We start from the raw sequence: 24,597 nt of genomic DNA, 5'->3' as shown, positions 1-24,597 counted from the left end.
GTGCTGCCCACTGGAAAAAGGAAATGTAAAAATGTGCAGATTGCAAGTTGCTCTCGGATGTTATTCTGAAGCAGTGACAGCTCTCTACTACTGGCATTTCTGAGCTCAGATGTACTCTGAAAGCTCTCAGCAGTTGCACTTTTGTTTTATATATCAAACAGGGAGTGGAAACTTGTATGCGATCGGTAAAGTCAGTTTCTGAGTTACTCGTACCAAAAGCTCTCAGAGCTAAACAGAAACCAGAAGAAACTGCAAAAGGTAGGATTGTTATTTTTGGGGGGGAGCTAATTTGTAATCTTTGCTGTACTTTTTCTTTTAAGAAGTTTAAAATGTACCAGTTAACAATACAACTTAGCTTTATACTGCATATTTCACCCATGTGGCAAAGATAGGATGGAATGAAAGAATAACTTTCAGAATGGAAGATAGACTAGAAATTTTTTTTTTTAAAAAATAGGAAGATTCATGGAGGGCATATAGAAATACTAGGTAGTTGTAGTGCAGAGGAAATTAAGATAAAGGAGTATCATTAGAACTCTGGAGGGAAGCTTGTTTTTTCTGTTTAGCTGAAGGGTGGATTTCTTCCAATGTATATAAAAGGATTTGTAGATCAGAGTTATGAAGCATTAGAAGTTTTTACATAATTTTTAACTGTAAAATTTCAAACCAGATTTTCTACTGCTGTGATGTGGCTATCAAGAAAGAAACAATATTCAAAAAGGAACAATTATAGTTTTTTTCCCCATTCTTGTAAGCTCTATAGCTGAAATCAATAAGATTTCTAAAATTTTACTGACATGTCATTTTGTAAAAGAGAACATTTAGATTTTTAGTGGGAAATATGGAACAACCTAAACAAATCTATTAGTATCTCAGGTAACTGTTACACATATATCTATAGATCTCACTTACATGTAAGTGGGTGTTTTTGTCTAATGGATTTTTATTAATGGAGCACATCCTTGTACAAGACAATGCCCAGTATAACATGTTAACTCCAGGTAAAAGAAGAGTTCCTTTCTATTCCATTCCCATGTTCCAGTTTTTTCTAATACATTTTTTTTGGTTTCATTTGTACCCCTTATATCTTTCCAAGTGATCACTACCATGATGATGTATAAGAATGTAAGTAGATAGCTTTACACTGTGCTTAGCACAATGGTATCTGAAACAAAGTCTAGGTATTGTTAAGCACATGGCAGAATTCACAATGGAGAATGTAAACAGAATAGTCTGGCTAAAACTCACATTGTTTTAATGCTAGCTGTAATTCACCTTTAATAACATTTTTTTGAAACACTGCAGTAATAAAAAGAAGAGGGATGTGCTGGTTAGCTGAGAATGGACTTTGTCTTTTTTACTCATGTAACAAGGGTGCAAAATACTAGCTAAGAATTAAAATGGAAAGATTTATATTTCAAACAGAATTAAACCAAGATACTGTACCATTTTTGCCTGAGTACTCTGGGAATTTATTAAGCCAAAATTCCCCTCGCCCCCTCCCCACCACACCATTGACTCATAGACTCTTAAAAAGGCCAGTTTGTCAGTCTCTCTTTGAGTGGGTAGGGAAAGCACCAATAGCAGAACTTTCGGAAAGCTGCAGTAACTGGTTTGGGTTCAGCCATCTATCATTACTGTCACACTGGCTTTGAAAGCTTGTGTGAGCATGCTATCACCCCGTAGTTCTTTGCGAGCACTGGGCTGAGCCGTGTAGCTCAACACTTTTTAGTTACTACGTTTTTCCTCCAGCCTTTTCTTATAAAGCTGCAAATAAATTTGATTTCAAGTTTTGCCTGAGTAAGGATGCCAGGTTTAGGTCCATCGCCTTGGTATTGGGATAGCACAGGTTACTGCAGTGTGCACTTCCCTGCTGCTCTGCCGCTGAACCCTAATCCTCGCCTGCAACACCTCCTAAAAATCCGTTATGAGCTGATTTATTTCTGTCGAGCAGAAGCTGCCAGTTATGCTGAACTCGGCAGTGGTTTCTTAACATGCACAAATGGTGGCTAGGAGACCACCACCACCACTTTCACTTAGGCTCAGGTCCGCAGTTCAGTATCCGGTGCAAGTGGGTGCAGTGCATGGATTGGGGTTGGAAGGCAGGGAAAGTAGAATTCACCCCACATGGCTTGGAGCAACAGCAGAGTTGCTCTGTGATGGCTTCTGCAGCCCAGTGGGTAGAATAGAATGCCCAAATGCCTAGAATAGCCTCTGTGGATCTTTATGCAGCGCCTCCAGAGGAGAGGATTAGAGGATCCATACAGTGGTAGATTCCCTCAAACTCAAAGGCTTCCTTGCAGGGGTCCTGTCCAGTGCTGCCTGGTTTGCAACTAGCCCCATCAAAGACACCAGTGAAAATGGCTCCTCACATTAGAATGTAAGAATGGCCATAATGAGGCCGTATATATGCTACTGCTTAAATGAACATAAGTTACGTCGCTCAGGGGTGTAAAAAAAACCAACATAGATCAACTTAACGTGGCTATGTCGGCGGGATATGCTCTCCTGTCGACATACCTTCTGTCTCTCATTGAGGTGGATTAATTACGTCGACAAGAGAGCGCTCTCCCATCAACTTATTGCATCTTCACCAGACCCACTAAATCAATGCTGCTGCATTGATTGCAGCGGCACCGATTTAGCGCCGTAGTGAGTCCAATGGCCCATCTAGCCCAGTATCCTGTCTCTGACAGTGGCTAGTGCCAGATGCTTATGACAGCTGGAAGTTTAGGGACACCAGGATGGTTGCATCGCTGACCAGGTTGGCCAATAGCCTTTGAGGGACTTTTCCTCCATGAATTTTTCTAGTTCCTTTTTGAACCCAGTTATACTTTTGGCCTTCACAGCATCATGAGTTCCACGGGTGGACTGTGTGTTGTGTGAAGAACTTCCTTAGGTTTGTTTTGAACTTTCAACCTATTAATTTCTTTGAGTGACCCCTAGTTCTTGTGTTATGTCAAGGAATAAATAACACTTTCTCCACATCATTCATGGTTTTATAGACCTTTATCATATCTCTCCTTAGTTGTCTCTTTTTTAAGCTGAACAGTCCCAGTGTTTTTAATCTCTCCTCATATGGATGGCATTACATACCCCTAATCATTTTCATTGCCCTTCTCTGTAATGAAATTCTAATATACCTTTTTTCAGATGGGGCGGCCAGAACTACACATAGTATTCAAAGTGTGGGCACACCCTGGATTTATATAGCGGCATTATGATATGTTCTTTTTTATTATCTGTCCCTTTCCTAATGGTTCCTAACATTTTGTTAACTTTTTTGATGCTGCTGCACATTGAGTGGATGTTTTCAGAGAACTATCCATGACGACTCCAAGATCTCTTTCTCGAGTGGTAACAGCTAATTTAGATCCCCTCATAGCCATGGGAATGGTTCTGGATTTGCCCCTTAATGCATTGATCTGGAATTGATCAAATCATATGTGTAGAATAGAGCTGATTACTATTCATGATACTGTTTTAATTGTTATTTTAAAAAAGAAATTCCCTCTTTGCCGGGTGGGTAAAGAATTCAACATATATATTAATGGTATCATCATCAGACAGTCATATTTTCCTCCTAACTTATGCAATGGTTCATGCACAACCTGCGAGTTGAAACTGCATAGTTTCGGCAAAAGCAAACTGGCCAACTTGTTTAGCAGAGGTCACCTACAACCGTTGAGGCTTGCTTGAAGTTTCAGGTTTATTCCTTAAAAGTGCTTGAATACTCCAAGTGAAACTTGAGCAAGTGCATCTCCACTCTCTAGCTTCTATTTTCATAAGATACCAGAGGGTTTCGGTAGTTCTGTCCCCCATAAAACCCTAGAATACTTCTCTCAATAGGCCCTGTGACTACCCTTATTTTGGGTGCTTTCTGGGGTGAGCCCAGACAGTTTCTCCAACCACATAATGTCCGTTGAAATTCTCCCCCTTCCTGGGATCATGAAGGGTCACAAACTGGATCATTCCTCTCATAAGTAGACTTCAGGGGCACTGGCAAGGTGGACCTCCTCCTCTCTTCAGGTGTCCTCCCTGTTCCCCATTCAGGAAGAGTAAGACTGGGAAATGCTCTCTGATCTTGCTACTGCCTCTTAACTAGCCACTTGCTGCATGTTGGCACTGAGAAGTCTCACAATGCCCTGCATGAGAATTATTGTTCATTAGCTATAAAGTACAGGTAATCTGCTTGGCATGGCACAAGGTGCAAATAAAGACGGTTCCAGCCCTAAGGAATTTACACAACCCCAGTTTGTGGTGGAGTTTAATATGATGCACTCTAAATATCAGAGGAGACAACAGCAGGGCTGGACCCTATTCCTGCAACTGAACAGAGGTGGTAGGAGTAGGCAGGCTTGCTGCTATTACTAACAATAGCAGTGTCTACAGCCCCCCACTGAGATCAGGTTCTCATTGCACCAGGCACAATACCTACAGATAGTAAAAAAACATTCAGCCTGTGTGATGTCAGAATGAATAAGGGGAAGAGGCCAGCCAAACAAACACTCACTGATCATCCCATGACGGGAAGGGGATGAGTTTGTTGCCATCCCAAAGGGAGCAAGAGTGCACCCCTACACCAGGAGACACTTACTTGTAAGTAGAGGTGTCCTGGGGCTCTAGCTGGGAGTAGGGAGGTTTTGTTGAAGGAAAGAAGTTCCCAGACAAATTTAGTGTTATTTCAGGTTTTAATCCTGCAGGCTCAGCCAGCCCTCATGAATACTTACTCTATAGTTAAATTGGCGAGGCCTTGATTATTAATAAAAAACGATAGCCTCCATATACAGGGCACTTTACTACCACATCGCCTTTCCACAGTCACGCCCCACTGAAGTCCCGTCACTTCATGGGTAAACACAGGAGCTGCTTAAAAGCACAGAGCAACACTATACAACAGTTCAGGTCAGGAAAGAGAGGAGAATGCTGTATCCAAATACAGGGGGAAGAAATTTAGGTAGCAGAATATCTGAGCTGCAGTTGGTTCAAGACAGCAGGGCTAACAATCCTTCTTAGAGAAAGTTTAATGACAGCACCTAGGTGGGACCTTCATATTAGTCTCCTTGTAAAGATGCTATTGCAAACAGCATAATACGTCCAAGTGCTGAACAGGCACCATAGTTCAATCCTGATTCAGAAATTGGTGCTAAATACAGAATCATAAACATCACTTTGATTAGACTCGAGAGATCTCCCTTCTAAACACTGACCCAGTTCAACAGTGCTTAATTTGTGAGACAGGCTCACAGCACCATGTGGGATGGCTAATTGCTGTGAGTCTCATACTAGCTTTGCAACTGTCTTCTGGCATTTTTAGCTGTATTTTTTCCTCGCAGCTTTTGCCTCTTGCAAAACATCTGCCTGTTCTGAGTTATGGTAGGTTGTTTTCAACCTTTTTTTGTTGGTGGGCCCCTAAAACGTTTTGAGTGGAGGTGCAGATTCCTTTGGAAATCTTAAACATAGTCTGCGGACCCCCAGAGGTCCAGAGACCACAGGTTGAAAACCACCATGTTAAGACATTTATGCACCAGCCCCACAGCCTGCAGGAGGAAGTGCAAGTTTGAAGCCCACTGGATAGGGTGTGTTCAAAATGTGCTGTATCACCTACCTGATTTACTTGATAACTGAAACGCGGTAAACTGGCAGGGGAGAGGGAAATGGGGGGAAACGAATAACATTAGCTAGTCTCAGGCATAAAGTAAGGAAGCATTCAGATACCATAATGATAATATCCTTAAGAGGATGGACTGAGGAATAGATGGGTTAGATAGAAGCGTCTTCATGCAGTTATGTCAATGCTCCAAATTCCTGAAGTGTTAAATCATGGCTATTCCACTGCATGTCCTCTGAAGCAGACATCACCAACCATGTTGAATCATGCCCTAGATCAGTGGTTTTCAAACTTTTTTAGATTGTGTATCCCTTTCCAAATGTACTCTACCGCCTACCTCCAGCTAAGATAGGCAGAGGTGACACGTGGGTTGGGGGGGCACATGGGGTCAAGTCGTCCCCCAGATTTCTGCCTTCCCTTTAACAACAGCTTCTAGAGGTTTTCACACTGTGGGAGCAGCCCCGCTAATGGGACATGGAGGAATGTTCAGGAGGGAAAGTGGCAACACCAGGCAGCTCAAGCCAGCCCTGCATGGAGCACCCACCTCCATCCCCTCACTCCACCCAGCCTTCATGGATTGAGGGGGCCACAACCAAAATTGTAACTCAAAGGGGGGGGTGGCAAGCTCAAAAAGTTTGAAAGGAATTTCTGAATTGCACAGCAGAAAGGAAATGTACACCAATGTGGCTGCAGTTTTAATTGAAAGGAGATTAAATGTTGATTAGATTGCCAAGTTTTACTAAATAAAATAAGTTGTCCTCCATTACAGGATTTTTCTTGTATACCCCCTGGTGAAAGCTTGCATACCCCTATGGGAATGCATAGCCCAGTTTGAAAACTACTCACTAGATCAACTGGAAAAAAAATTGCACATCAGTCTCTCAGCTTGTTCCATAATCTGCAACTAAAACAAAGAGGACATTAAGACATATCTGCTTTTGCACATATTGGGCCAGACCTATTAAGTGGCTAGCAAGGGATTATGTTTTAATTTTTAGCCTACAAATGGCAGTCAGTCAGGATCTATTTTACATATTTTCACTCCCTGACCTCCCCAAAGGAACTCCCATTGGCCACAGTGCATGAAGCGAGCAACTAAGGATTCAGACCCTTGTCAAAGTGATAACTGTGTATCTGAATTTATAGTAGAGTGGTACATTTACAGCTAACAGCAAGTTCCATAGCAATGAAATGCCAGTTTTCCACCAATATGGAAGCGTGATCAGTACCAATCTTGCTATTCATTATAATGGAAATGCTGATTAAAAGAGAAAGAGGAGTTAAGATTTATAAAATTTAAACTCACTCCCATCCCCCACTGGTTGATTTCACCTCAGGTTCACAACTTGGTGTGCATTAAAAGGCAGAATCATGAATTATTAAGCTTTGATTATTGATGCACAAGGAAACAGCTTTAAATTCTAAGTTAGCCATAAAAAACACAAAACATTCCCGTCTCTCATCTTCCAGTAAGGTCAAGGCAGTGTGGGCTAATATATATTTGGCAACTTGACATATTAGAGCAACAGCAAAAACTCTGGCTGTATGGACAAACTGTCACAAGAGTCTTGGGGCTCAGGGTTCGAATACAGTATAATACCCTCAACATGATATAATATTAGAAGTATCATCTGTATATTCTAGCAGTAAGAAAACACAGGAACTTTGGTTTTCACATACTGTTTCAGGGTAATAGTTAGACTCCAGTTGTTTACAGCAAAGAGAATTATGTTAGGTGCTGAAGATACCTAGCAAAACCCTGATGGCCACTTCTGAGAGAAACCTGGTTGGGGCTAAAGCAGGGGAAATCTCAGAGAGGTTCTTTCCTCATGGAGATTTCTCCTCAGTTAGTCTGTCAGAGGATGCAGTTTGTCTCCTGCCCCCACAGAACAAGATGGAGAAATAGAGAAAACTGTTTGAAAGAGCAAAATATTTCTTCTCAACTGACATTTTTATAAAGGTAACAGCCCTGAACTTTATTAATATTATGGTAGGGCCTAGACACCCTCAAAAACGTATTGGAAGAGGCAATTCCTGGTCTGAAGAGCTTATAAAAAATAGGAAGCCATAACCCTCCCCCAAACTTAAGAGTCATCACCCCACCTCCTCTATCTTGTCACCCCCAGTTGTCATTTTTGGAAAGAGAAGTCTTGGTACATGACATTGTTAGTATTATAATATTTCTGTTTACATGGCATTCATAGGAAACAGTTATTTTTGCTCATTGCTATTCTCCATATTCTCTTTTATAGGCTCCATAAGAGAAATAGGAGAAACAGAAGGGTATTACAGTCAGCAGTGACCCCACAGCCACCACCCAAAGAGCAGGTCAGTAATAAGCAACTAAAAGTTGCGTACAATATCTGATTAACACTCTATCCACATTGTCTTTTCAATGGTACTTTTATATTATGTTACAGCACATACATTAACTGTACATCTAGCATGGTGTGTGTACAGAACTGGGGGGTGGGAATTTGCTGCTGGTATAGACCAGCTGCAAGTTACTACTCCACTCCCCTGGAGCAAGGGGGGCACTTGGGAGGGAGTTGTGACTCAGGAGGTTTCTCTGAGGTAAAATGCCTCCTTGAGCGACTCCTGGGGTCGTCAGAGTAACAGCTGTGTTAGTCTGTATTCGCAAAAAGAAAAGGAGTACTTGTGGCACCTTAGAGACTAACCAATTTATTTGAGCATAAGCTTTCGTGAAGTGAGCTGTAGCTCACGAAAGCTTATGCTCAGATAAATTGGTTAGTGTCTAAGGTGCCACAAGTACTCCTTTTCTTCCTGGGGTAGTGCATCTTACAGACCACTTCTTGCTCAGGGCTGTACTTAATGGCATGAGTTAGCAGGGGTGCCACTTCAAATTTTGGTGGGAGGGGGCAACTTTAACCATGATTCCAGGGGCTACTTAGGCACCCAAAAACTCTACATTGTTTGCAGATAACAACTTAGAATTTGGCAGACAGGAGCACTGTTTCTAATTCCTATGTAAAGAAAGAAAAATATCTACAAACACCAATTAAAGCCATAGTTTAAATTGATATGTGAATTTAGAACTATCAGGAGATAATGCAATCCCAAGCCTTGACGTACCAGTTTTGGAGCCTTAACACAGATATCAGAAATATAAGTTTGATACTTTGTACGCTATCTTTAGTAGAGAGAAATAAAAATAAATAAAATCTGTTTAATAATCTGCGTACTTTCTCTGACACACAGTGTTACTGCCATTATCTACTCTATTTTAGTCAACTGTTTTTCACTCCACTAAAAATGCATTTACTTTTTTTTTTAACATATGTGATTAAGGTTTTTTTTCTCTTTTATTAAAAGAGGAATTTATTTTTCTAAATATTTTGGCATATGTGTATCAATCACAATCATGTACGTGACTCATTAACATTTAAATCCATCATTACTATTAGTATCAAGCTTGGAACCACATTTATTTTTGTATGAATTTTAAATTATTTTACAGATATAATTAAAACACAATTTGAAAATAAGTGAGCTTATCTGCACAGTGTCTAAAGTTATGTATTTAGCTAACTTTTTTAAACTTGCACCAGTAAGGTGAGCACAAGCTAAATGTACATCCTAGAATGTCACTATTATTTGATTGTATCACTTTAAATAATGAATGACAGAGCACAATATGGTAATAAAAGTAATAATGATAATTACTCCAGCTGGCAAAGGTTATGTAGTTTAGAACTCACTAGTCAAAGAATTATTTTTAGGCATAAGAGAAATAAAACTATGAAATGCACAGTCCAATCAAAAAAACTCAACAGTAGTCTAATCCTTAGTGAACTTTGAAAGAATAAAATTGCAGAGAATATATGTGCCTTGTGCAGTTGGACAGGAAGTACCAAGAAGTACCAACAAGAAATATCAGCAACAACAATAATACGTGTGTGTGTGTGAGTGAGAGAGAGAGAGAGTGTGTGTGTTGGGGAAGTGTGTGTGGGAGACTGTGTGTGCCCCGAGTGTGTCAGCACACTGTCTCTTTAAGCTGAGCATTCAGGAGTCTGATCATTTGTTCAGTACAGCAGCAGCAGCAGCTGCAGCCCCCACTCCTGAGTCAGAGGCACCAGTGCAGACAAGTTCCCTGTCCTCCCACCCCACCTCTAGCATCAGGCAAGCTCCCCCAAAGCCCTGCCAGCCATGGATCAGCTTCCTAAAGCAGGGGAGACTGGAGCTGGGCAGTCGGAGAGTGGAGGCTGCTGACTGGGCACCCAGCTCTGGAGGGGTGGCTATGGGGCAGGGAGCACTAAAGCAAATTTTGGGGTGGCTATAACCCCTGCAATCCCCTCTTCCCCCAGTGCCGCCCCTGGACCTGGCTGTATATCACTGCAGCGCTCCGCCTGGATCTGGGGCGTGCGCCATGAGCAGACCTCTGGTATGAAACTTTTTGGGGTGGGGGGAGAGCAGGCATGTGTTCCTCCCACCCTCCCTAAATGGCAGCCCTGTGAGCTAACCCAATGCTTTGTCTCATTCTAGATCCACCAAACCCTGGTTCTGCAATCCTTACTCATGTGAGAAGTCATTATGGACTAAATCGTGCCCCAATTCTCATACTGACCAGTACCTTACTCCATAAGTTGTCCTTTTGAATTCACTCACATGCATAAGGACTGCTGGATTTACCAATTCTGTTCCAGGATTTGAATGTGCAAGTTACAGTGGGCCACGATCCTCAGCTGATGGAAATTAGCAAGCTCCATTGAAGCCAGTTACTAATTTACACCAGCTGAGAATCTGGCCCAACATATTTAAGAGCCTTTTTTCTGTGTGAAGAAATGCCTGATGCAGGAAGTACCATCCACCCTACTATTTTGAGGCTCCAGATTTGATTTGAAATATAAAAGTCAATACACCCATTCTGCTGTGCTATCTATAATGAATAGAATTTACTTGTATAAATAATCCCATTTGCTTCCCCTTCTCTTAACCTCTATCTGTTGTTACACTGTGAGCTACAAGGGCGGAGTCTGTCCCTTCTTGAAGGGATGGGAACTGTCTGGTGCATTGCAGGCACTACCTTAAACCAATAATGAATATATAGAATGACAATTCTGTATGGAAGATGCTATTAATACATTTTTTTAAGTATAAAAGATAAGTCACCGTGTTGTGCCTGCCAAAATCTGACCGGTCAAAAAAAAAAATATTGCCATTTAAACAGGAGAAAGAAAATAGAAAAAAAGGAAGTTACTTATGGTTTATAGTTAGATACAGAAAGTCTTCGTAATACCATAAACTTGAAGGTAAACAAGCATGCAGAACATATGAAACATGAGTTCCTCTTTTAGCACCTTGCTGGGTTTTATATTGTATTTTTGGCCAAAATGCCATACTTTTTTGTTTGGAATTTTCCAGTTGCAGTTTCTCACTTTGCTTGTATTTTTTCCTCTAGTAAAAATTGTCATTCGTCTCCTGGGGTGACTCAGAATATCACAAGCATCAATATCTATAGCTATATATGGAATCCCTGCAGTGAAAGCATAATTTGAAAAAAATTTCAGTGCTTGATTTTTCTATATTTCTTCAGTGTCTCCTGAAGCTCCCCAGTGCACAGGGAGAGGAACCCACTGCTACAGCCCTTTAGGCTAAGATTTTCAGGAGAGCCAAAGGGAGTTTCATGCCCAAATCTTATTGAACATCTTTGGGAGTTGGGTACACAACTCTCTTAGGCTCTTTTGAAATATTCTAAACTTAAAGGGTAAAGCATTCTTTCCCTGTGTACGAGGACAGTTCTGCTAGCTAGTGCCTAGCAGGTTGAGCCATTGTTCCAGCTAGTCTCTACTTTTCTTCACTTTTCTTTTTGGGTTACTGTAGGAAAACGGGTTTGTAAATGGGGAGCAGACTGTGAACTTTCCTGAGTGCAAAGACTGCAATTCTATTTAGCAGTATGCAGGCTGTGCAAGGAGAGGGAGACTTCTTACTTTTCCCCGTCTATGTGCCCTTTTAAGGACTAAGCAGAACCTAGCCTTTGAGGTTATGATGCCTTTGATGAATTATGTAATGTTAGGTAATTATGTAATGTCTGTTGTTTAGTGCAAGTGTAATGACATTGTGTTAGTAATGGAATTAAGGGAAATATTTCAGGAGGAGTAAATACAGAGTGAATGATGGTGACTTTACACAATAAACCAGAGTGGGAAAAACACTGAGGCTATTTTACTCAGGTACTGGTTCACTTAGAGAAGCTCCACCATCCATTTTACCGAAGTTGTTTGTGTGTGTGTGCAACATGTATGGCTTGCGTTAGTTGCACTGCATTGCACTACCCCCTCACTTGCATGGGGGCCATTGATGTAGGGCCAAATCTATCTAGCCTTACTCACCTAGGTAATCCTAGTTCAGTAATGTGAGTAAGATTTAACCTTACTGGCTGGATGAATCTTGCTGGGAACCACCATGCAAGAGAGGGCTTATAAAAAACACCCCATTGAGAGATTTTTTTAAAAATGAAGCTGTTTTATACGCTGAGCCTGCAAACACTTATACACGCTTAACTTTACTCATATGAGCAGTCCTATTGAAGTCCATGGGACTACTCATGTAAATAAAGTTAAGCACACATAAATTGTGCAGATTTGGGACCTTAGCATGCAGACAGAGATGAAATCATTTTAGTATCACAAATTCAGAACTTTAAAATAAATTCAGTGCTACATGTTAGGGAAAAACAGGTTAATATGAAGAGGGAAAAATAAACATCAAGCTGGCCTGTGCAACTATCGATGAGCCTCCTTTGTTCAGTCATCAGAGTGCCTAATTCTAGAATCACAAAATAGGTAACGTAATATCTTTTTATTGGACCAATTTCTGTTGGTGAAAGAGACAAGTGTTCAAACTACACAGAGCTCTTCTGCAAGTCTGCGAATGACAACACCGAACCTGTTACCTAAAACTCAGAGGAACTGAAATTAATACATACGGTATTGGGTCATGGTTTAATTGACCTTGTTCTGTATGCCCCAATCTCACAAACATTTGCACATCTGAGTAATTTAACACATTGAGTAGTTTGATTGAACTCAATGGGCTATTCATGTGCACATTTGAAGGGTAAAGGCCTTATTTTATTTCTTGAGCATTGTCATCTAATGCTACTGTTATGCTCAGGAAAGCAGGCAAAGGCACTGGGTGGGAAGCACAGACATAGGATATTTATTTAATTGGAATTCTACAATAATATAAAAGGGGGGCCTTTCCCAGGCACCCCAACACCAATTACAAAAACGAGAAGTAAACTAAACAGAAGCTTATTCTGGAATAGCCTCATACTAGGAGTTGTGGGGGCAAACAACTTGTTTTAACAGAGAGCTGGACAAATTTTTGAGTGCGATTGTATGAGAAGATTCTTTGTGATGATAGGGGGCAAAGCTCAACAGCCTAGAGGCTCATGTCTGGTTTACATCTTATGTTCCTAAAGCTCTCATGCTTCAGCTTTTCAGCCGGCCACTAGCAGGGGTCAAGAAATGAATTTTTTCCTCATTTTTAAAAATATCCTTCCTCTGAGCATCAGGGATAGCCATGGCTGGAAATGGGTCACTGGGTAGGGTGGGCCAGGGCCTTGAGATGGCGCTGAGCAGTCTCCCTTCCAGGTGCTTGGCTGGCAGGTTTTTGCTGACATGCTTGGGATGTAGCTTATTGCCATATGTAGGGTTGGGAAGGAATGTCCCCCAATTCAGATTGGCAGTGACCTTGGGATCTTTTTTGCCTTTCTGGTGTGTGGGTGGGAGTCACTTGTCAGGATTAAATAAGATATATCTCATTTAATCATTTCCTTGCCATTGCAGGGTGCTTGAGCACTGGTGCACCTGGGTTCCTCCTATTCTCTGCCGGTGGCACATATTAATGTAGTCTCCTGTGGGTCTCATTTACTTTGCTCTCATTTCAGTTGTTGGGGTTAGTATGCGGGTGCTGGAGGGGGTGTTGGTGGCCTGTGATACACAGGAGGCCAAACTAGGTGCTCTAGGTCACTTCTGGCTTTAAGCTCTATGACTCTATCACTCTCCTGGCCCATAATACTGAACCCACTCCAAAACACAACATTTCCCCTGCTCCATAGATTAAATTCTGTTCAGATGGCATCTCCCACAACAGACTGCACAAACAGACATGCCTTGCAGAGTGCTCTTAAGGCCAACAACTTAGGCTATGCTGGACCACAGGAGAAGGCGGCTCATCTGAGAGCCGTCAGCCCACCCCTCACAGGGAACATTCTGCTACCGAACCTTTCTCTTATAAATCACAGGTGCTCCAGTCTGAGTGCCTCCGCTGATCACAGCTGTGACAGAACGGTCCAAGAGGAGAGGTGGTTTCTCGTGTAGGAAGGTCCCAAGACATTTGGGTTGTTGTGGACAATCACTTATCATATGTTAACAGTATATTCAAGATGCTTTCATCACTCAGTTTGTCATTTGCAGGGGGCTTTACCTCAACAAAATACTGGCTGCGTGATAGATCTTTTTATGAGATGTTTCATCCATTAGCAAAAAAGTTACATTTTAAGAAACTTTAGTATCAGCACCTTCTTGTGAGAAGGTAGGTTGGAAATGCAAAATATTACAGTGATATCAACTGTGAGGAAAAGCAAACATGTAGCTGCACTTTTACTTTCAGTTTCAAGGGGAAACCTGTTAACTGGCTGCCGAAGTAACCAATGGAACAAGTGAAACATTAGTGGAAGAACTATGCTCAAAAATCATGTTCACAGAACACAAAATAGCATTTTTCCCTAGAATGGAGTTTAGCTAGGAGGAAAGGCCACCATTTTGTGACCTGACATTCTGGGTTAGCATAACAGCATTTGCACTGACGGAAAGGTCAGATTTTCAGATTAATATATCAGCCTCATTTACATGAGAAATAGATTCTTTTCTGCAATGCGGCAGTAGCCCGAGACCTTAGAGGTTTTCAGTACATACGTACTGTAATTATATGGTTTCAATCAGATGAGAAAAGTGCTCCTTCTTTTGGGTAAATATCAAAAATTCCTTCTGTGGGTGACTTTTATGAAAGGTTCTTACATTTTGGACATTTCTGGCAGCTTATGTTATTTTATCATTGCAAAATTATGGAAATAAAATATTTTTACTTAAAGAATTTGTCTTAGGCACCAAATTCAACATTGGTGCAACTCTACTGACTTCAGTGGTGTTACAGTAGGGATGTATTTGGATCAATGTGGTTATTAACATAAAGGAAGACGTAGGCACTTCTTGAAGGGCTCACTACTTTATTAGTCATGCAGCACACTAGACTCCATTGCAGATTCCCAGGCATGATTACTTGGCATAGGAACTATCCAGTCTATCTACCTAATCAGTACTGAGGGACACATAGTGATGCAGAGTGCCCCTTGTCAGGATGTCTGCTGCCTCCAACAGGTGCAACTAGCCATAAGAAGGTCCTTCCTTTTAAGCAGATACCTCAGTTTGTAGAAGAGAATTTGATAAAACTACTTAGTTATTAGCAAATGAGGGTGTACTAGGGTCAGAGAAGAGTTCTGTTTAAAGATGCATAACATTGGATTAAATGATGCAGGTGTCGTGATTAGGCCGGTCTATACTTTCTTCTTATTCTGCAGTGCCCTTGCTCTCACTTTCACTGAAGATGACAAAGGACTTGATTTTCTGAAGTGCTGAGCACTCACTGATCTTGATGAAGACAATGGGAACTGTGGTGCTCAGCATCTTAAAAAGCAGGCCTACCTTGGATAAAAAATAATTTAAAGTTTCTTCCAAGATTTCATACACACACATTATATATATATATATGGAGAAGGAGAGAGCACTTTCAAAAAAGCATACTCCCATATGGCATGATATTAGTCAGTAATTTTCCTCGTTTTCTTTCAGCTGCAGGTCTGCATCTGTTTTGACATTTGGGGGCTGAGAAAACTGGCTGTGAAATACCTCCAGATGGATGATTTTGAGGATGCTATTGTACATGTATTTATTGCTTACAGCACCACATAGTGAATGCTCCTTATTCCAACCTGCACCTTGCCTTCATGCTGAGCTTCATTTTATCAGCACCACAAGCAATTATATTCAAGAGGCATTTGAGAGGGAACGTGACCAGGGTCATACATGACTTACTCACCACAGGACAAAGTTTCTTCCAAAATCAGAATAGACGACATAGAAACTGAAACCAATGTAAAAGTGAAGCCCGAAGGAAATGTCATGTGTAGTTTTTACTTTAGGACAATCTGGTCAGCAAGAAGCTTTAGAGGAATAATGTTATCAAGCCTTGCAAGCAACAATCTTACTTAGTTAGATGAACACAAAGTAAACAAGAAACTGTGAAGAGCAAAATAATGCTGTACAAGAAAGCAAAGGGATGCAAAGGAACAAGACAAGTAAATGTTAAGTTTGCAGCTTCTCCGGTATTTTTTAATTGTTACCTACCTAGGAAATTTGACGATAGCTGGAAATTCCATTGGTAACGTAAACTTCTCATTAGAGTTCACATCTGTGCTAAATGAAAATAAACATGACGACAGACAGCTCAATCTGTTACAACAATACTGATGTTAAGTGTTACTATGTAATTACATACACTTTGATTCTGGTCCCTGGATTAATAGGGAATGTTTTAGCTCTGTGGGTCTTTTATGGCTACATGAAAGAAACTAAAAGGGCAGTGATATTTATGATCAATCTAGCCATTGCTGACTTAGCACAAGTTTTATCCCTGCCTCTAAGGATTTTCTACTACTTGTCTGGAACATGGCACTTTGGAGAAGGTCTCTGTATATTTTGTTTCTACCTTAAGTATGTAAATATGTATGCAAGCATCTACTTCTTAGTTTGCATCAGTGTAAGACGATTTTTGTTTCTTATGTATCCCTTCAAGTTCAGTGACTGCAAACGTATATATGATGTGTACATCTGTATCGCTGGGTGGATTGTCGTCTGCATTGGCTGTTTGCCTTTTCCTCTTCTAAGATTTAACTCTGGTAACTCTAGTAACTCTGATAATACTGACATTCAGCTTAAGTGCTTTGCAGATCTTCCCATAAAGGACATTGACCTTTCCAACTCCATTGTGATGATGACCATAGGTGAGATGATTGGGTTTGTAACTCCTCTGCTGATAATTCTGTATTGCTCATGGAAGACTATCCTATCATTAAAAGAAAAGAATTCAATTTCCCATGACTTTGGAGAGAAAAAAAAGGCTTTAAAGATGATCCTCACCTGTGCTGTGGTATTTCTGATTTGCTTTGCACCTTATCATATCAGTTTTCCTTTAGATTTCCTTGTTAAATCAAAATGGATAAAAAACCAATGTGCCCGAAATGTGATTTCAATATTTCATGCAGTGGCTTTGTGTCTTGCCAGTTTGAATTCTTGTGTAGACCCAGTCATATACTACTTCACTACAGATGAGTTCAGAAGACGACTTTCAAGACAAGATTTGCAAGACAGTATTCAGTTACACAACAGAGGTTATGCGAAAAAGCATTCCAGAACTGTGTGATAAGGTGAAGTGGTGTAATATTAATATTGCACTTTCTGAAATGATTACAAGGATGTTCATCATCATATTCATGTGGTCCAGCATATTGGGGAAAATTCTGAAATCCTTTCTCAGGCAAACATCTGTTGACTTCAATGAGCATTGGACTGATTAAAAAATTGACAAAGGACTTGAGGATTTGACCTTTTTCTTGCAAGCCTGTTGTGAATATTGAATTTAAACAACATGGTATGTATATTATAAAAATAATTGATATGGTGACCAATCCAGAACTGACCAAACCGGAATAAAATAGCTTTGTTCATGTGAAACTGATGAGAGCGAGATTAAGATTTCACTTGTTGAATGGAGGTAAGGGCCAGGGCACTAATTCTGTGTCCAGCTATTGCTGTGTATAGGACAGGGAGCATGAAGTATGTCACCTGCCACTACTCTCCTATATCAGCTTTCAGCCATGTGATATGCAATACACATTGTCCCACTGGTCACAACCACAACATGTCCGCTTCTACAACTCTGCAATGCCTTGCAGAGGCCCTCAGGAGATATCTCATATATGTCCACATGCCCCTCTGAGAAAATTCTCTGCTACTTTGGCCAACAGTGCAGAAGAAATGCATCATTTCTGCTAATTTGCAGCTTAACGTGCCTACGTAAGAAGGCTCAGTATTTGGTTGAGGCCACTAATCCCACAAACTACATCTAGGTTAGATAAGCGTGATAGGGCGGCCCCCACCAGCAAAAACTGATTGGCAATAATGCACAACTAGACCTAGCTGAGGAGAAACCACACAGTACAGTTTTGGTGGATTATGTAAAGAGGAGAAAGTAATATGTTGGAGGCATGGCCTGTGAGGCTCCATATAGTGCAAATTCTGTGCAGATTAGGTGCAACAGTCTACATCCACTACCCAACTCCATACCTTTCTGTAATATCGGCTACCCTGCCACATGCTAGTGACTGCTGGCTGGGGTTGAGCATGGCCCAGCAAAGCTCTTTGATTTGGATTTGGATTTTCCTGTGTGGCCTGGATTTGGTCCTAAAATAAGAAGCACTTGACATTATTTATTTTTGTGATGAACACTGAATTCAGAAACTTTGTCAAAACTTTGAATCAAGTAAAACTGTCTTTATATTGGGCCAGTCCCTGATGTTGTTGGGCTCCTTACTCAGACAATATTCCCTTTGACTTAAAAGAGAATTTTCACTAAATAAGGACTTCCAGATTTGGCCCCTTACTAAAACAGTAATGATTATTTAATTTGTATAGCATGCTAAGAGTCTGCTTAATGCAATACTAACCATATGGAGAGGAAGAGGAAGTTCTTGCCTCAACAAGTTTACAATTTAAATATTAATTAACATTGCCTCATATTTTTGAGTAGATCATATTATATATTCCATCACCTCGGCTCTAAGATATGGTTGGGTTAATCTATTAAGAAAAAAGTAAGGACTGACTTGTAATTTTACCTGTTTCTATAATCAAAAGTCCTAAAATGTCCAGAAAGCTTTTTTATTTTACTGCCTGTTTCTGGCTCAGAGATGGAAATGCCAAAATGAGAAAGATTTCACTGCTAATTTTGCAGACTCGAGTAAGCTTCCAATAAAAGGCTCCCCACTTCAGGATATTTGTACCAAACAAATGTCAAACAAATCTTTTAAAGCTCACCCCTTGCTGAAGGTGTGGAGTGAAATGATTTCTTACTTACAACTGACATTTTGTGACTATAATATCTATCTTCTGTGTCGTCAGTCACATTTCAGGTGCATTTTGCAAAAATGTTCAATGGGACTCCAGGTTTACGAGCCCACTGTTCATTTCATGATTGATTTGATAAGATGATCTCTGTAATTCTAAAAATGCCAAACTCTAGCCAAGTGGAAACCAATGAGAACTTCATCCCTGACTTCAATAGGGCTAAGATATGGCCAGAGGACTCTAAATTCTCTGAATTTTGCTGGTTTACATTTTATTATTAAAAGTAAACTACTTTAAACTAAAGTGTAATTTTAATGCAGAAGATTAATGTAACTAGAAGCAAAGATATTATATAATAACCTTGGAGAGATTCTTACAATGAAGGTTCAAACCTGTTTTTTGTTTTGTTTAAGCAATTTATTTTATACTAAATATCAAAAACCTGGGACTGCTGTTGGGACTTAACCCTGCATTTCACCGGCACCCTTCTGTGAAATTTATTTTGTATAAAATATATTTTTTTAATGTTAAAAATACTGTGAAAATGTAGAGTTTTAATTTAATGAAAACGTAGTTTTGCTAGATAGGGACATAATTTATAAAATGTTTACTTTCCTTTGAACTGATTGATGTGTAAGTTTAAGACTGTTATGACATAAGGCTCGGTTTATACACACACACACACACACACACACACACACACACACACACACACACAGAGTAATCCCTTTGTACATGCATATGCATGAGTCAGCATGCCTGTATCTGTATTTGTCTGAGTATATAATGCTAGACAGGGTATTTCATGGAAATTGTAACTTGTCATTAGAAATGGAAAACAATCTACTTTCCAGCATCTACATAATATTCCTGACTGTATATAATTAAATAAAAATTCCATTTTTATAAAGTAGCTCATCTCCACATTTATGAAACCTCCTCCGTCACCTGTTCACCCTGCTATAGAAACCAACTCCAGGAAATTGAATCTTGTTGCTGACACCTGCCTGTCAATGGCACGATAGAGACTGGTGAAAAACCCTGCTCAATAGGGACCAAATAGCTCTGTAGAGAGCACAGACTCACTTTCTGTGGTCAGTCATCACAGAAGGCACTAGTTACTAGAGCTGATGTGTCAAAGTCATTTTCATCCCAAGGGTCCCAAAAAGAAATGATTTCTATTTATTCAAACAAACATTTTCATTTTCAATTTTTTGTTTGTATTTTGGGTTTTTTTTGTTTCTTTCCTCGTTTTCTTATTTCTTTTATCTCCTTTCACCACAGTTTCCTTTTTGACACTAGTGGAAAAAAAGTGGGGGGAGAGAGTAGAGTTTAGAAATAAAAGAGAACGAAAAGAGAAAAAAAGAAAGACAGAAAATTGACAAAAATCATTTTCCAGTTTTGTTAAAAATAGTTTGAGTGTGTGTGTGCGCGTGAGAGAGAGAGAGAGAGAGATTTCACAAGCTCTATTGGTTATCCACACTGGGCCACATCTATTCCTCCTGTTACCCTACTGACTTTGCTGATGTAACCCCAACAATGAGTTGGGCCCACTGCTTGTTTCAAACTAGTAACTCCCCACTCCGCCACTTCCTTCATGTTCTCCAATGAGCACCCAAAGCAGTTTGACATCTTTCAAATGTTGCTAAGATACGTCTCCATTATTGCCTCCAGCCTACATGCAGCTTTCATACCCCTGCGTCAAATCCATCTAGGATCTTATATGATCTCCTCACAGGGCCATCTTGCAACCTCAGTTGCCATCTCTGCCTCTCTACTTATTTTAGGGTTTAGCATATGGAGAAGCATAATTCTTTTACATACCTCGGATAAAATGTAGCCCTTTGGAAAGTGGGCACAATTCCATTGAAGTTAATGGAGCAGTTAGATGTCAGACTGACTGTCAATCTATGAATGCCTAAGACACATGGTGAGGTACACACACAGGACCAAATTCTAACAGCTACACAGAACCCTGTGATCATTACATACTTAAGTGCACTGTGTCAGTAAGCCATGTTCTGTCTACCGATCTGTGTTTCATTATCACACCCAGCATACCTTACAAAAAGTGAATGACACTTGCTTGGTTCTCAGTTTGGTAATGAACCCCAAAATGAGTCTGTGTTCATCAAACCATCAGTGAGCCTTAGAAAAACCTTCTCAGTGAGTCTCAGATCAGTTTTGAGCAAACCAGGGCTAATGTGTATAGCTTTGTATCAAAACTCTGAACAATTTTCAATTTGCATCAAGTTTCACTTTGAGGTTTTAATTAGGCCAAAAACTAAAACAAGACTCTAGAACACAAACATATACAAATCAAAACCAAAACAAAGCTTCATATGAACCACTCTCAACCACAACTGACGAATTTCACATGAAGTCCATAAATATGGGCTTACTATAGCCATACTTTTCCATGGGGATTTCTGCATGATTTTTAATGAGGGATTTTCCAGATAATTGTAAGAAAGCGCAAGCGATGAGGCCCTGCATAATGGAGCATAAAGCAGGGTTTAAATTCCTCCCCCTCCAATCATACATGGAAGTGAGGGATGGACCTTAGCACATCTTAAGAATCCCTGAAAATCTCCACATCCCTGTCATCAACTTTGGGTTAATACTTCTTTTGTGAGCAATGTAATGTGACGAGCGGACTTTTGACCAAATAGAAAAGTGGGAACAAATCTATGCTGTTCTTAACTGACCAGAAGATCAACTGCTGAGGAAGGCATAGGGCTTGCCTCCACTGGGATGGGGTACACTGCCCTAAGACTCAGTGGCAGGTTTCTGGCATAACAAGGTAGTACCTGGCCAGGTTTAGCATTTATAGACCTTTTCTTCCTATAATTGATACCCACAGATGTTAAGGGTGATTTCATTTAAAACAACCCCCAACGAAAACATGATCTCTAGCTAGAGGAAATTTTATTATTTGTTTAGCACCAACAATGTGTTAGGTGCTGTACAGGCCACACAACTAATATAAGCTCTTTAGGAATGGCCTACGATCTAAATGGGAGACCTATAGAAGACAGAGATCCTTGGGAAATCTAGAGGAGTGGAGGACGTAGCTCATGACATACATTAGAGATACTCAGAGACTGAATTAGAGATACTCAGAGACTGCGTAGCAACTGAATTCATTTTTTTTCATTTAAATTTCTCTCTCTCTCTCTTTCTCATATTCTGCATTTATTTTTCCTTCTGCCTGCTCTCTGTGGCCAGATCCAGTCCTGCTTAAGAGGGCACAATGCTATTAAATCAGGGGTACTAGTCATCGGAGTAAGGGCTCACCAGATCAAGCCCAGAATCTCTCAGGGCCTGCCTATACTAGACTATTGGTAACATCAGTTCAGCTCCATCATGGTCAGCAATGTTCAGACCCCTAGTGCAGACAGGCTGCTGCCACTGTGTTATAGAACCATGTCAATTAGACAGATCTGATCTGAGCAGGATTAGATGACACCATGCTTAAAATGGTAGCAGGAGCGCTACACTGAGGCTCCCAGTATTGCTGACTCCAGGGAAGTTTAACTATTGTTAGTAGCAGTGGGATATTTTTAGAAAATGTCCCTCCTACTGATTGGAGCTAAGAGTGAGAAAAATGCCCAGACAGAAATTCACACCCCTCTTGTAAATACCATCTGTATTCACTTGTTGACTCTACAGAAAAACATGTTGAAGTAATTTGCACAGTTCAACTGATCTACTATAAAATACATCAAAATCATATTTCTGTTCATTCTAATAGCGTCCACTTAAATTTTTACTGAGAAAGGTCTCTAGACATGATGGATTGAGCTAATTTAATTTCCCTGTGTACAAGAGATAGAATGGTTTCCCAATTTTGGATGATGGAGGTGGGAGTATTTTTTTTTTTTTTGTATAACAAGCGGTCTGCCTACTGAACTATTGTCTTGCAAAATGCTTATCTCTGTATGTTCCTTTTGTGTGGAATTGTTTGGTGAAAGAGATTGAAAGAAAAAAAGGAGGAAAAAAGAAAAAGGATCAATCATTTTATTACGCTCAAGTAAATAATAATCTATTGATCTGGGTGTGCACGTCCCTGCTCAAGGTAATACTAGCATTTCTGAGATACCAAACAATTCTAGTGGGTCACTTTCACCAGACTACCTCTCAGCTCTTATAGTAATTTAATACTATAGCCCTGCCATAATTCTCAGCAGCATGTCTACAGCACCTTCCAACTGTGGAACTCATGGCACTTAATAGAATTATTAATTATCAACACTCTTATGAGAAGGATTATCCCTGCATTAGAGATGGGGAAACTGAAGTACAGAGGGGTTAAAGTCAATTTTTCCAAAGTGGACCTCTGATTTGGGTTGCCTCAGTTTTGGGGTGTCCAGCTTTAGACACATAAGCCTGGATTTTCAAAGGTGCTAAATGCCTACAATTCCAACTGAAGCCAGTGGGATCTGCAGGTACTCCGAGTTCTGAAAATGTAAAGCTAGGCACTTACCATTCAAGGGAGTCAAAAAATAGGGGCCAGTTTGGAAAATGTGGCCATAAGTGACATGCCCAAAGATGTGAGTCAGTGACACAGGTGGGAATGTCATTGCACAGGGTCAGGGTGAGGAGAAATGTGCCATGGGGCACTCCACATTTCCATGCCCCACCACCAGATCCCACCACTTCTCACTTTTCTCTGAAAGTGGAATGTAACATTTGGCTTTAGTAAAATAAAGCTACTCTCAGTTCTAGGTTGAGAATTAAAAAAAGAGAGTAGTTTGAAAAGTTACACTGCTAACTTTTCGCCCCTAGAAAATAATGTGGGTGCGGAAACAGCAATGTGGTTTATTCATATTAGTTTTAAAATAACGGTTTCTTTTTACAGGAAAAAGAGTGTGATATGTTCAGTAGACGACTTGAGTTGATTTCACAAGAGAGATAAGTATTGCCTCCTTCCTCCCCTGAGCACAATACTTAAGGGGGTTTTCTTTGAGTAGATTCTACCTGTGCATATAGCAGAAATGAAAATTCTTCTGAAATGAGAAAATCATTTCTACCCAAACATTTCCAAGCACATTCCCAGTCTACAAAAGGATGGAAACAGTGAACCTGCCTCTGGTTCCCTAATTCATGCCTCACAATTTAGATGATTCTGAATATGGTCCAATCAAACATCAATATCACGTTAACGAAAAGAGTCCAATGCTAGAGCTGCCCTGTGTATGGAACACCTAAGATTCTAATGGGATAAAAAAATAATAAATCTTTGTTCTTGTTCCTTCACGTTCTCTTTTATCCATCACCCACATCAGCAGAAACTTCTGGTAGCGTTCATGGCAAAAGAAAAAGAGGCTGATTGTGCTGGAGGAAAAAGGTTCTTTGCATCTGACAAAAATAATCTAACCATGCCAGTTACAAGTGACATTTTGAGACTTTCTCAGAAGACACGCATGTGTGCACACACACACAAATTAACTGTGTGATTTTTTTTAGCATGCATTACTATGATCAACATTAAGGAGAGGAGCAGTGTTTGAGGCTACCTGTGCTTTAGAAAACCTTGGGCTAAGATTTTCAAAGCCATCTGGATTAGGTATGTATTTTACATTAGAATTAATGGAGGATGTGTGTTCAAATCCCTTACATAGCTTTGAAAATCTCAGTGCTTTCAAGCTGCATTTCGGCTTCGACACAGTCATGTGCAAACAGACCAGGGTGTTGCTGTATCCCCAAGGGTCTTGCTAAGCAAGAAAGCTTTGAGCATTTAAAAAGAACAATGAGAAGTCCTTGTGGCACCTTAGA

At 40.3% G+C, this 24,597-nt stretch overlaps 1 protein-coding gene across 1 annotated transcript; it reads left to right on the top strand.

Annotated features, from left to right (window-relative positions):
- The first annotated feature begins 18 nt into the window (after positions 1-18).
- On the top strand, positions 19-19,666 carry GPR174 (G protein-coupled receptor 174). Its single transcript, XM_073360938.2, has 3 exons — positions 19-258; positions 7,864-7,939; positions 15,487-19,666. Exon 3 carries the CDS (start codon positions 16,115-16,117, stop codon positions 17,114-17,116), a length of 1,002 nt encoding a protein of 333 aa, XP_073217039.1. The 5' UTR covers positions 19-258; positions 7,864-7,939; positions 15,487-16,114; the 3' UTR covers positions 17,117-19,666.
- The last annotated feature ends 4,931 nt before the right edge of the window (positions 19,667-24,597 follow it).

Source organism: Lepidochelys kempii, chromosome 9 (genome assembly GCF_965140285.1).
Source record: "Lepidochelys kempii isolate rLepKem1 chromosome 9, rLepKem1.hap1, whole genome shotgun sequence".
Lineage (NCBI taxonomy): Eukaryota > Metazoa > Chordata > Testudines > Cheloniidae > Lepidochelys > Lepidochelys kempii.
The sequence above is the reverse complement of the archived record's forward strand: the minus strand, read 5'-3'. Positions and strand labels throughout refer to the sequence as shown.

Coding starts and splice junctions, on each gene's coding strand:
- GPR174 (XM_073360938.2), top strand. CDS start 16,115: ATGAAAATAAACATGACGACAGACAGCTCAATCTGTTACAACAATACT.